Source organism: Actinia tenebrosa, unplaced genomic scaffold, assembly GCF_029948245.1.
Source record: "Actinia tenebrosa isolate PJP-AT-01 unplaced genomic scaffold, QUT_ActTen_1.0 PGA_scaffold2__45_contigs__length_23673736, whole genome shotgun sequence".
Lineage (NCBI taxonomy): Eukaryota > Metazoa > Cnidaria > Anthozoa > Actiniaria > Actiniidae > Actinia > Actinia tenebrosa.
In genome coordinates, this window is record NW_028292579.1 from 5,383,115 (window position 1) to 5,397,412 (window position 14,298).

The 14,298-nt window shown below is 37.8% G+C and overlaps 1 protein-coding gene across 1 annotated transcript; it reads left to right on the forward strand.

Annotated features, from left to right (window-relative positions):
- The first annotated feature begins 244 nt into the window (after positions 1 to 244).
- On the forward strand, positions 245 to 12,599 carry LOC116292768 (protein arginine N-methyltransferase 7). The gene is made up of 18 exons (XM_031700120.2): positions 245 to 386; positions 1,000 to 1,036; positions 1,564 to 1,713; positions 2,114 to 2,222; positions 2,774 to 2,889; positions 3,254 to 3,349; positions 3,463 to 3,599; positions 4,067 to 4,310; positions 5,590 to 5,650; positions 5,938 to 6,007; positions 6,946 to 7,069; positions 7,385 to 7,471; positions 8,315 to 8,362; positions 8,617 to 8,706; positions 10,027 to 10,263; positions 11,022 to 11,206; positions 11,692 to 11,773; positions 11,991 to 12,599. The coding sequence occupies exons 1-18, from the start codon at positions 298 to 300 to the stop codon at positions 12,171 to 12,173; spliced, it is 2,145 nt and encodes a 714-aa protein (XP_031555980.1). The 5' UTR covers positions 245 to 297; the 3' UTR covers positions 12,174 to 12,599.
- The last annotated feature ends 1,699 nt before the right edge of the window (positions 12,600 to 14,298 follow it).

Below are 14,298 nucleotides of genomic sequence, written 5' to 3' on the forward strand. Positions count from 1 at the left end.
TTCCAAACAAATAGTGGAATTTTAGGAATATTTATACATAAAAAGTTAACATAACATAGTTGCATAATAGGACTTTGGAGAAGAATATCTCAAGACCAGTCAGGCATTCCTCGATTACACTTTATTATATATCAACAACTATGATTGGTTCGTAAATAATTACATTTTCAAATTGTCCAATTAAAAACATCCTTATATATTACAAGCTCGCTGACCAGCTGTGTTTGCTGGTTCACAAGTGCTACATGTGAAGAGAGAAACCTCGAGTTTCAAGAGTTGTTTATAAGATTTGAGCAAATGTTCTGCCAGAGATTTTCTCCGATTACTGGAAAAATGGAGTGGGTTGTCGAAGACGAGAACTACGATCTGAGAGACGAAATAGCCAGGTAAGTGAGAGATTGGATAAGAGGTTTCACCTGGCTTCTACAAAATCATTGCACCATTCCTCGAATGCTATTTATTTATATGACGTTAATTTATGAGAGCTTCCTCTAATCTAAAACACGATTCATCTGGGTTAAGGTTTGTACTATTTCTAGGGTTAATATAAGAATACATTTTTGTATTTGATTAATTCCCGTGTTCATTATTTCCTCAAGATACTAGATAGCAACGTTATTGTCATTTGTGGGAATGCATGGGAAAAATAGAAAAATTGAAGTGGATAAAACAAGCTTAGCTATGCATTGAATAGATCACAAGTCATTCTCTTGAGAATAAGATTCTTTACTCGAGTTGTATCCATCCATAGTCATGAGTCTTCTCATATGCAACTGTAAAACAAAGAATCTTAATCTCAAGCTAGGGAATGACGTACTCTGTAATGAAAAAAACAAAAACAAAAAAAAAAACGAATGACACACTCTGGAATGAAAAACAAAAAACAACGAATGACATGCTCTGGAATGAAAAAAAACAACATTCATTATGCCCAAGGTTAAGTAAAGAGATCTATTAGTATAGACTTTTATTTTCATTTTATTACGATGTGTTTCTTAGGTCGGCATATGCAGATATGTTACATGATGATGAAAGGGTATGTAATTGACATTTCTATTATAAGCTGTGTACTCAATATTAACTTGGAAAGGAAATATTTTTTTTGAACATTGAAAACCTTACAAATAATGTATAGCTGGAAAATTCATTCATTTTGTATCAGCTATAAATTCTTTGTAAAATTTTACTTTTCCAAAAAATATTTGGATTATATATTTATATGGGAAGCATGGTTGGCATCGTCTCTTTGGCATAAAGGTGAAAGCACGCACCTCTCACCAATGCGACCCGGGTTCAATTTTCAGACTCATTATTTGTGAGTGGAGTTGTTTGTTCTTTCTCTCCTATGCTTCAAGGGTTTTTCTCCCGGTTCTTGGGTTTTCCTTCCTCTGCAAAAATCACCTTGCATCTAGAAAGACTAGCCTGGATGAAAATTAATCTGTCTAAATCTAGCTAACTTACTCTATCAAATTTTTTATTTTTTTCTTCTATTATGTGATAAAACGTTCAAACTTGGCCACATACAGTACTAATTTTGAGGATTACTACAACTTATTTCTGTAGAATAAAAAATACTATGCAGCAACTAAAGAAGCAGTAGAAAAGATGAAGTCTGTTGGAGAGAAGATTCATGTACTTGATATAGGGACAGGATCAGGGCTGCTGGCCATGATGGCTGCTACTAGTGGTGCTGATACTGCTACGGCATGTGAGGTATGTAATCTATGCCAACCACTTTTAATGATATTGTTTATTACTTTGCTTTATTGAATTGTGCAATGGGCCACACGACCACAATTTCTTTGTAAATCATGGCATTTTCATTAAAAAAATTACTCCCAAAATATTGAACATAACGTTACTAAATGAGACATTCTCATTCGATTTCTGAACTGTAGAATTCTGGTTGGGAATTTAAGTAACAATCAATGAAAATGAATGTCATCATTATATGCCCACCAATTATGTGAAGAGATCTGCAGTTACAGATGTGAATTGTGTTTCATCAAGCAAATTTTTTCGGGAAAACAGATCCGAGCTCCAGGTGGATTTGAACCTGTTTGCTAGTCAGATCTGCAGTTATCTGTTCATTTAACTTTTTTCCTTCATTTAGGCATTCCCACCGATTGCAAAGGTGGCAGCAGAAATTATAGAAAAGAATGGATTTAAAGACAGATTAAAGGTTGTCAATAAAAGATCTACAGATGTTATTCTTGGTCCAGGTATGATATTCACTCAGTGTTACTTTGATTGTAACAGTACACATTCCATCATGATGACACCTTGGTTTTCATTGGAGAAGTTATGGATCACTTAGTAGATAGTTTTGATGACTCACAGGTCTCTAGCTATGGCTTATCAAATTTCAATTCCTGAATAATAAGCCTTTTCATAGTTTGAGAATCGATTCCACTGTGCATGTGATTTTATCTCGAATTTCTCACCTTCTTTTGTTTAATTAAGAACAAAAGAAGGTTAAGACAATAGAAGGTGAGAAATGCTTGATAAAATCGCATGCGCAGTGGAATCAATTCTTAAACTATGAAAAGGCTTATTGAGTAAAGTTTGTTTGGTCTCTCCCTTGGTTTGAGGGTATTTTCTCCAGGTTCTCCAGTTTTCTTCCTCCGCAAACCCTATAAATGAGTTAAATTCCAATCTTTCATTCAATCTTTTGGGTAACTGTCTCCTGATATACCATGGGGTTGTTTGTTCAGAGTTCGATAAAGTTAGTGTTCTCATTCAGACACTCAGGTTCGATTGTGTCCTTTTCTAGAAAACTGTGATATGGACTCAAGAGCAAACCTGCTGGTGACAGAGCTGTGGGATACTGAGTTGATAGGAGAGGGAGCCTTGCCAACACTTATTGATGCATGTCAGAGATTACTGGAGGTAGATTACACTTAACATGTATGCCACTACTGTATCTATAGATACAGTACAATTGATTTATTTCATAATTTGTTAGTCCATCCTTGCATCCACCCACCCATGCATCCATTTTTGCATAAATTGATCAATCAATCTATTGTTTAATCTATCCATCTATTCATTCATCCATGCATCCATCCATTTGTTAGACCATCCCTCCATCCATGCCTTCATCCATCCCTCCCTCCCTCCCTCCCTCCCTCCCTCCCTCCCTCCCACCCTCCCTCCCTCCCTCCCACCCTCCCTCCATCCATCCATCCATCCATCTATTATCATAATGATCTAATAATCTAATCTACACATCTATAATTATCTTTTATTCCAGCCTGGATTTGTCTGCATTCCTGCTGCTGGTACTATTTATGCACAGGTGTTTACCTGCACAGCATTATGGGAAATGCATCAGCTCGAACCAGACAAGGTAACAGAATTTATACTTTTGGCCATTAGAATGAGTTTTTGTACTGCATCCTAAAATGTCTAATATAAATTAAAGATCTATTTTAATTACATAATCGTATTTATTGTTTCTAGCTACCATGTGGTACACAGATCAAGTTACCCAACAGTATGACAACATGTCTTGGTACGACAAGTGGATTTGATCTTCATGTCGATGAGATCCATGACCATGAGATAGGGTTTCTTTCTGAACCAATCCCTGTACTGAGGTAAGTGATGACGCCTTCTCAAGGAAAAGAACATTGAGAATAAAGACAAGTATGAAAAAGAAGGGGTTAACGAGGACTGAGTATGTTGATAATATCAAGGATGATATTTATGACAACAGTACTACATTATGTTAGTGATGAGTAAGAGGCAGACGTTTAGGAAGATGAGAATTATGATGATGTTGACCAACGATGATGCTCTGTTGGCGATAATCATTTTGCAAGGTGATTGTTATCATGATAATTATGATAGCGTGTGTATGATGATAATAATGATAACATGGCATGGGTTATTCATGTTACAAATGTTGGTGGATTATGAAGAAGATGATGGTTGTGCTGATGAACATTATTATGATGTGGACCGTGTGTTCATGTTGTACCAATGTTGGTGGATGAAGAAGACAATGATGATGTATAACTGGTTTTTATTTAATGTTTATTCTTTTGTTTCGTTTTTGTTCCAGATTCGATTTCTGTGATAATAACCTCAATTCAAACTGCCCAAATGTTTTCTCCATACCAAATTCTATAACTTCATTCAAAGAAGGAGAAAATAAAGAGGCTCAGTACCATGCTGAAACCATAGCAACTGAGACAGGAGTAGCACATGGGGTGGTTGTGTGGTGGTTACTTGATATGGATGTCGATGGCAAGATCACCTTGGAAACAGCACCTAGATGGGCTCATCCTGATGGGGATAAGTGTCAGGTAAAATATACACATTATGTGCCTAAGTTGCAAATAACTAGGTTTAGTATAAATACACAGGTGATTATTGAAAATTGCGCGCGCTGATTGGACGAGAAACTCAGATTATCACACCATAATCGCCTCCAGTGATAATCCAAAATGGTGGCCAGCCACTTTGTTGTGGTTACCTAATTTTAAATGTGTCTTTTATCTTCTTTTTTTCTTTTTTTGAAAGAATTACCTGTGTATTTATACTAAAACAATTATTCACTTCAGGCTCAGTGAATATCGGGAATAATATCCTCAACTTTGTTTCAGTTATTATTCCCCGATATTCACTTCACCTTCGCAGAATAATTGCTAATTATTGTACTTGAGCTTTAGCTGATAGGTAGGTAGGCAACATCTTTTAAATTGAGTTTACTTGGCCTGTGTAAAAATAGTTCACATAATATATTGTTTAGTAGATACTAATTCCTTTGTTTTCTTTTGTGTTACTTTGACTGTCACTATGTAATTGGTGACTAATATTAGTCTCGGGGAAAAAAAATTTTAACTACAATTTTTAAAAGTGAAATTCGAAAAGAAAAACATTTTGTCCCAAGCTTGTTTACAAGATAATCAGCATTTAATGGATGCCTACATGAGTTATTGAAGCAAAAGTTGTGTTACCGAGAGTGATCAGAAAAAAATTACAATTGATAAGATAATAAGTTCTTTGCAGACTATATAATTGCACAAATGCTGGCTATACTGAATCATTCTACAATTTCACATGAATATTTTTGACAAAAAGACAAAGAACTGAATACCTTGATTTGTCATATGTTGTCCTTTAGTGCTCTCAATCATAAAGTCTAACAAAATACGTACAAAAATCTCTTCATACATTAAAAAAAACTTCTTAAAAAAAATTTTTTGATATGAAGTTCTTTAGAGTAAGCTTATAAAAAGTATAGAGGACTGTGTAAAATTTGAGGGTTTTGCCCTCTTGAAGTTCAAAACTTGCATGTTTCCTTAATAAAATGTTGAAGGGAATTCAGTAGTTTTGGTGCAGGCACACATCATGAGCTTAAAATAAATGTTCAAAAGTAGCTAGTCACCTTAAATACAACTTTGTTTTTTGGGCTAATTAAAATCACTCTACCAACACCTTACTACCATCATAATCATATTTTTTGCCCTAAATGTAAATGTTATGCTCAATGGTCCTGCCTTCAGCATGTAATGCAGCAAAAATGTTTTTAAACAAAATGTTGGAACTAGCCAGTGAAGTATTTTGTATTTTTTATTCCAGTGGAGAGATCACTGGATGCAAGCTGTTTATTATTTGAAGAAACCTTTACCAATCAAACAAGGTATAAAATATATTTTATATTTTTAAAATTAAAAACTACGTATAGATTATAATTATTCTTTTAAACAAAATCCTTTATCTTTTACATATTTGCTACATAACAGAATTCTTCCATAAAGTTACGGGGTCACCAAATTTCATTATTTCTTTTCCATGAATAAGTAGAAGACCAAAGACATATTAGCAGGAGTCCAGCTAGTAAAAGTCTGTCTACGGATATTGATTTTATTGATGATCACACAAATTTTGAAAATGCTAGCAATAAAAACTCTATTTATTCACTTCTAGAACAAGAATTGAAAGTATATTGCTGCCATGATGAGTACAGTTTATGGTTCGATGTTCAGCATGGAGAAAGGTATCCATGCTTACATCCTTGCTTCCATTCTTGCTGCCTTCCATGCTTCCATCCATGCTTCCATCAATGTTTTCATCCTTGCTTCCATCCTTGCATCCATCCTTGCATCCATCCTTGCATCCATCCTTGCATCCATCCTTGCATCCATCCTTGCATCCATCCTTGCATCCATCCTTACATCCATCCTTGCATCCATCCATGCATCCATCATTGCTTCCATCCTTGCTTCCATCCTTGCATCCATCCATGCACCCATCAATGTTTCCATCCTTGCTTCCATCCTTGCATCCTTCCATGCAGCCATCAATGTTTCCATCCTTGCTTCCATCCATGCTTCCATCCATATTTTCATCCATGTTTCCATCCTTGCTTCCATCCATGCTTCCATCCATATTTCCATCCTTGCTTCCATCCATGCTTCCATCCATATTTTCATCCATGTTTCCATCCATGCTTCCATCCATATTTCCATCCATGTTTCCATCCTTGCATCCATCCATGCTTCCAACCATGCTTCCATCCTTGCATCCATCCTTGCATCCATCCTTGCATCCATCCTTGCTTCCCTCCTTGCATCCATCCTTGCATCCATCCATGCTTCCAACCATGTTTCCATCCTTGCTTCCATCCATGCTTCCATCCATATTTTCATCCATGTTTCCATCCATGCTTCCATCCATATTTACATCCATATTTTCATCCATGTTTCCATCCTTGCTTCCATCCTTGCTTCCATCCATATTTCCATCCATGTTTCCATCCTTGCATCCATCCTTGCTTCCAACCATGCTTTCAACCATGCTTCCATCCTTGCATCCATCCTTGCTTCCATCCTTGCTTCCATCCTTGCATCCATGTTGTTGTGTTTTTTTTGTTTTTGTTTTTGTTTTTGCATTTTATAGTTAAATTCTCTTCTGACTTTTGTTTTTCTGTATCAGCCTTCTAACAGCAGTAGAACGTCCTATTTGTACATGTGGAGCTCATATAACATGGAGCAGGCATCGATATTGTATGTTGAATGACATAGAAAGAAACTCTGTGTTTGAGTCAGCTTTAAGTAAGGTACGAAAAAGCTTACACGTCGATGTTACCATTGTAAGTAAAGCTAATCACAACAGTCATACAATTGGCAGGTTTCTACCGTTTCTCCCCATCAGACTTTGCAGTGTTTTGATTTTCTTGCCTAAATACTTATAAGCATTTTCAATGGTGTGGTATATGCAACAGTTATATAATACTTTCTCATGACTCACTTTGGAAAATCACACTGCCACTTGTATTGTATATTAGCACCACAGCTTACCTTTCCCTTGAAAATTTAGCTTGGCAAGTCTGTAACTCTTACATTTTAACTATGTTTTGTACCTGATTTTTCAGCTTGTCAATTCAGGGTGTTCTAGTGCGTTTTGTGTCAGTGATAAATCACTTCTTCCGGTCACAGCAGCCAGTGCTGGTTTTAAAGAGGTATGGCAAGATAAGACAGCTAGTATTAAGTCTCATCCACACATTAAGATATTTTATATTTCGTTTCCAAAAAAAATTCACACATAGCGTTTTGGAAAAGTTGCGTTTTCACACGACGCGAATGACACGTGGTCTAAAATGGGAAAACATAGCTAAAGAGATCTAATTGGATATGGTGACTCAGTACACATAGTTTGAAACTTTTTATTGATTGCTTGAAATAACCTCTGGGCTGATCAAAGTCAGGGAATGGTTAATAGGATTTAGCATATTAGGTTTTGCTGGGGAAGGAAACTGGAGAAACCAGAGAAACACCCTCAAATCAACCTAACAAACCGAACAAACCCTAAGAGTGCTGACAAACGGTGCACCATTGCACGCAACATTGTAAGCAACAAATTTGAATTGGGGTGACACACATTGCAACAAAATCACGCGACATCGCTTGTGTCAGCCTGCTATGTTAAGATATTTGGTCCGCAGTCATAAATTTGGTGCAAGCAGATTGGCTGAAAATTTCAAAACGTTGCATGTAATATTGCAACCATGTTCACATGATGAAATTTGTTGCGCGCAATATTGCAAGAGTAAAGCGCGATTCAACTTCAGGTTTGTTGCATGCAACGTTGCGTGCAACATGTTTGGGGTAGACACACGCTGCAACATTCTTGCTGCGTGCAATGTTGCATGCAATGTTGCACCGTGTGTCAGAAGCTTAACAAACTCTACTCACATGTAACCTTGACCCTTTAGAATGTTATGGAATCTATTTATTCAATAATACACTTGTGCTTTATTAATTCATTTGTCATTATATAGTTTAAAATTTTATTTTCTCTTCAGGTTTTAGTTTTGGAATCTTCGATATCTTTTACGAAGCTTTTACAAAAGGTAAGTTATAATTGCACACAGCACTCGCGCGCGTCTTTAATCATAGCTTTGATAGTGATCTCCCTTTGTATTGTTTTCTGGATGTCGATCGTCTAGTTTTTCCACAAATTTCCTTTCTCCGAGTCTAGGAGGAGGTCATTTGATATGCGATCTTACTTAAGCAAGCCTTTGCTTCAATGTTGAATACTCGTTATCCATAAAAACCTATTGTTTTTATGTTTTTTTAAATCTTATACTTATTATTATTTCTTTAGATTCTACATATAAATGACCTTAATGACAGAGTGCATTTGTTAGACAAAACCTTAGATAACGTCTGCAAGGATGATATGCCCAATGGCAAGGTAAGAAATAACCTAATAACCTTTATATAGCCCGCAATTAGTTCTAGTTGGTCTGTTACTATTATTGTCAAGCTACGGACACGCAGTGCAGCATCGCGCGCAATGTTGCAGGCAATTGATGTTGCGAGCCATGTCACGACGCACTCAGTTCTAGTTGGTATCATTTCAACACTCTCTTACTATTGTCAAGGTACGTACACAGTGCAATATCGCGCGCAATGTTGCAGGCAATTGGTGTTGTGAGCCATGTCACGACGCATTCAGTGCTAGTTGGTATCATTTCAACACTCTCTTACTATTGTCAAACTACGTACACAGTGCAATATCGCGCGCAATGTTGCAGGCAATTGATGTTGTGAGCCATGTCACACGACCCAATTTGTTGCACGCAATGTTGCTTAAGTAGAAAAAGATCCTCCTTTAACAGCATTGCCTGAAAAATTGCGCGTGTACTTCCCAGAGCTTCTATGCAGCTTATCGTTGCTTGTAATTTATGGAGTGAATCTGAGCACTCAAGGAAACTTCGTGTATACCCTACAAACTATCTGTTGTTATTCCTGGATGAGGTCATGTGCTTTTAAAACTATTATCAATCCTTAGCTGATACATTGTTTGAACAAAACATCTTTCTTGTCTTGGCTACTAGAACACATCGAAACCAGCAGAAAGTAAACCGAGTTTTGGTGGACGTTAAGCAAACGTGTTGATGCAAAATTGAATAACACATAGCCGCATTCTTTGATTGACCTTCACTAAAACTAGCTAAGACACTACTGTGTTTGCGCACGATATTAACCGTAACTTTCATGTACATCACATAATGAGAGTTTCACATCTGTTGTCATTGCATTCGTTACGCGCAAAGCCGACTTGAGTCGAAAGTCGAACGATTACGTTAGAAGGTTTTTCGTAGCGTTGCGCGCATGAGTTGTAGGCACATAGATTTCCGCAGTTAGTGTCTCGCGCACTGCGTACCACAAGAATTGACTAAAATAATTGACCAGAATATTGATTTCTAAAGCATAGGGGATTATGACCATGAATATTAGATAAAACCTTTATTCCTTTCCTTGCGTTTCAAGAGACCAAGGTTAAAAAAATAAATGGGAATGAACAGTGGTTCGCCTAAGTAGCTCTTCTTGCACTGGATTTAAATTGGAATTTAGAAATTGATTTTTGCGTAGGAAGGAAAAACCGGAGAACCTTGAGAAAAATCTTCGAAGCACAGGAGAGAACCAACGATCAACTCTACTAATGACTAACGTTTACATGACATAAGACAATCCTTACCCTTGAATCTCTTTAATCTTCGTTCATCAGATCGATGCTGTCATAGGAGAACCCTATTTTAACACCAGCCTCCTGCCCTGGCACAACCTGTACTTCTGGTATGCTTTAACCACAATACGACAGCTTGTCAATAAAGATGTCAAGGTCATGCCCCAGGGGGGTATCCTTAGAGGTATTGCAGTGGAGTTCAAGGACCTGTGGAAATATCATTCTCCTGTCAATAGGGTGGAGGGGTTTGATTTGTCTCTGTTTGATCAGCTCATTGAGGTAGGTTTCTCCTGTTTGATGTGCGTGCTTTTATTCAACATTTGTTTATTTATAAGGAAGGCTCGAAACGCAAGACTGAGCTGTGATACAACAGCTACAGCTTAATAGATAGATAGATAGCTTCAATGTTTACTCTTAAACGAGCGCGGTTGATCCTACATTGTTTGCACTTTACCGGGTACCGTTTTTGTATCTTTTGAGTGAGAAATCTTTTGACGGCATATTTTGAGAGAAACTGTAGAGCCTGGTATCAAGAGACCTATGCGCATTGCTGGAGGTAACTCTAAGGGCGGCGGTTTTTGTACCCTTTTCGTATAATTAGGAAACGTGCGATTCTGCATTACCCTATTTACACGGTACGACCTGCCGCAACACTGAAATGGCTTGCTAGAATGATTATCGTATGAGTGGGAAACATACGGTACTGACTTACAGCACGTACACGGTACGACATGCCGCAACACTGAAATGGCTTCCCATAGGAATGGCTTTCGTTTGAGTGGAAAACTTACAATACTGACTTACACGTACATGATACGACATGCCGTAACACTGAAATGGCTTCCTAGAGTGGTTATCGTATGAGTGGGAAAATTACAATACTGACTTACTCGTACACGGTATGACATGCCGCAACACTGAAATGGCTTTCTTTGAGTAACTCATCCAATCCCAACGCATAGTAGAGGGGTTTTATGATGACTGTTGATTCATATTTTCACATTAACTCAAGGTCAAACACTTTTTTTATTCCTCAGAAGTCAAAGCTGAAAAATGAAGAGATTGATGGTGATTGTGAAACATGCATCGCGCTAGAACCGCATCACGTGTGGGAGTACCCGTCTAGTCCACTGACAGACGTCATAGATCTAATGGAGTTCGAATTTACAAAGCCATTACCAGAGAAGACTTTAAAGAAGTCTGGAGTAGTGCCAATCACAGGGTAAGTTGTGTGTACTCGCAACAACAATAAGAAACTGTGGTTGGGTGCGGCAGGGATGGTGGGTGAGAGCAGTGAGGATGGTGGTTGGATGCAGTAGGGTGATGGTTGGATGCAGTGGGGATGGTGGGTGGGTTTGGCAGGGATGGTGGGTGGGTTTGTCAGGGATGGTGGGTGGGTTTGTCAGGGATGGTGGGTGGGTTTGGCAGGGATGGTGGTTGAATGCAATTGTGATGGTGGGTGGTTGCAGTAGGGAAATTGGTTGCATTAGGGAAGGTGAGTGGTTGCAACACGGGAGGTGAATGAGTGCAGAGGGGTTGAGGGGTGGGTGCAGTGGGGAAGGTGAGGGGTGCAGCAGGAAAGATGGGTGGGTGCAGTAGGGATTTCAGACGAATACAACGGGGATGGTGGGTGGGAACAGTGAGGTTGAATGGTGTTGCGATCGGGAAATAATAGAACTCATTACTTCTCATTCTTATCAATTACAGGTTGGGAACTCTTCATTGTGTAGTGTTATGGATGGACTTCCATGTCATGGATGACGTCTTCATCACCAACGGACTAACAAAGGTGAGATACTTCTATTATAGATTTCATAAATTTACTCGCTGTGACAAAGAAATGCTCAGCAATCAGTTTAAGACACGCACCGGCATTTCTTATACGTTTTAGTCCGATATTAGTGTGAAATTTCTGCAAAGGAAAAATTTGCCAATCAAATGTTGCTATTCGTATTGACATCATATGATGAGCCATACATCTAAACACTTTCTTTTTCTTGTTATAGAAGTGCAAGTCTACAGGAACTGACACTCTTGACTGGGTTCGACACACTAAACAGGCCGTGTATTTCATGAGATGTCCGACATATTTAGACGAGAAGGCAGCATCAGAAGCGACTCTCGCATACACAGTTACATTTGAACCGACGCAGGGAGATGTGAAGTTGAGTTTTGACTTGCAACGATGATCCTAGACAAATGGATATTGGACTCGAGTCTGGGCCAGAGGCATCCGTCACCCAAAAAACATCGTTGGATTCGTCGAGTGTGGAACGGTTTCTATGGCTACGACCCAGAGAGCATGTTTGAAGTGTTTGTCAGCTATTGAAATTACAACGAATTGATAACAACTGCACAGGACACTACGGAAACATTAGCAGCAAGTCAGTGGACCTTACTTCCTTCCGTTACTTTGAAGAGTCAAACAGCGAAAAAAAATCGGACTAAACACTGCTTGAATAAAATTGAACAAAAAACAGTTCTCATGAGTACTCCTAGAATTTAAAGGAGGGAACTCTTTTTCAGAACTTTTTTCGTCAAAATTTCTCTCTCTCTCTATCTCTCTCTCGTTTTAATGGCAGAAAACAAAAATAAACAAAATTTGATTATTTGTAGACTTTATTCGCGTTGTGTATACATTACCTGTGGGAGGGGGGCATGAAAAGAAAGGGTGTGGGAGGGAATCGAAAGAAAAAACTACCCGCGGGATACTCGAGGGTCTTGTCTAGTTCCCAGTCCGTCAGTCCTCTAAACATTTGCATATTCACGTGCAATAGCTTTTCTTTCAAAATTCCAACATGAAACGAATAAATGTTGGGAATAATCTTACTTAATAAAAAAGATGTTTACTCAGGGCGTGTTCGCATTGTTCACATAAACAATGCCTTTGTATTACTCCTATTCACATTTTCTCAAGCGTCAAATAATTAAAGAAAAAATACTCAAGGGAAAACAATTTCGTTGTGGGAAACATTCTTCCCTAAGGTATAAGATCAATAGGGGATAATGCGCAGGCCATTGTTATGGAGATTTACCTGCAGACATCATAAATGTCTCTGTTACAGTTCAACTGTCTACCGCGGCGCTCAATGAAGATTAACTACACCAAGGTCCTCAATAAGTAAGTTACTTCAATCCACGTGTTATTCCCTTGAGTACTATTTCTTTCTGCATCAGGAATTTTAGTTGAGACTCTTTAATTGTTATCAAACTTAAGTTTCCAATATTTATAACATAATTTTAGATATCGATTACGTAAGGGAATCGCATAGCATTGGTGTTAGATGATGAATTAAGAGCCCATTAAGTACTGTTTCGACTCTAATGTGCGGCGATTTTTTTGTGCGCTTTTTGCAATTCTTTTATTTATCATTTTTTATAAGTTTCTTCTTTTCAAATTTAACTTTAAACTATAAGAATAAAGATGACGCAAAAATTCCCTGATAGATAAATAAATAATGCTATTTTTGATCATAATTGTTCTTCATATTTTTTGAAGGTATTTATTAATTTTTCATAATACTTCAATACTTATACTTTATAATAACACTAAAAATTTCCTATCACGTTTTAGAGAATTTTCTTGGAAACTAATAACAAATGCTAGGGTAAGTGATTTTTACCACCCATGGTTTAGGGTAGGGTTAGTGCTAGGGTTAGGGTTGGGGTTAGGGTTAGGGTTAGCATTGGAGTTAACCCTAACCCTAACCAGTTTTTCGGCCACGGGTTGGCGTTAACCCTAACCCTAGTGATTTTTTTGTCAATTATGTTTAGGGATAGAATAAGAACTAGGGTTAGGGTTAGCTAATAACCCTAACCCTAGCCGGTTTTTTGTCAACCATGTTTAGAGGTATGTAGGGTAAGTGCAAGGGTTAGAGTTAGAGTTGGCAATAACCCTTACTATAGCCGGATGTTTTGCCAACCATGTTTAGGGGTAGGGTTAGTGCTAGGGTTAGGGTTAACATGATGGCTTCACGTACAACATATCGTTAGGGTTGGCACTTATTATACGCATATTAATTAGGTAATAACAATTGATTAATTAATGCATACCATGCATATTTTCGTGTTTCTCGCACGGTAGCGGGTTTCTCTATAAAAGGAAGCGCACGTTGAATAGTTTAGTCAGTTGGTTCGCGCCGATGGAGCCGTTTGGGGGAACATGCTCGCGGTTTGTTCGCCAGCCATTCTTTATCAAATCTTGATGGTTTTCATGTCAGACGATAATAGGTAAGCTGTATTTTATTCATTTATGTCTAAAGCTATATTTTAACGAGTCGAACATTGTATTTAACACACAATAAGGAGTATTTC

Coding starts and splice junctions, on each gene's coding strand:
- LOC116292768 (XM_031700120.2), top strand. CDS start 298: ATGTTCTGCCAGAGATTTTCTCCGATTACTGGAAAAATGGAGTGGGTT. Junction 7,070..7,384: donor TTGAGTCAGCTTTAAGTAAG/GTACGAAAAAGC, acceptor CTGATTTTTCAG/CTTGTCAATTCAGGGTGTTC. Junction 8,363..8,616: donor TTACGAAGCTTTTACAAAAG/GTAAGTTATAAT, acceptor TTATTTCTTTAG/ATTCTACATATAAATGACCT.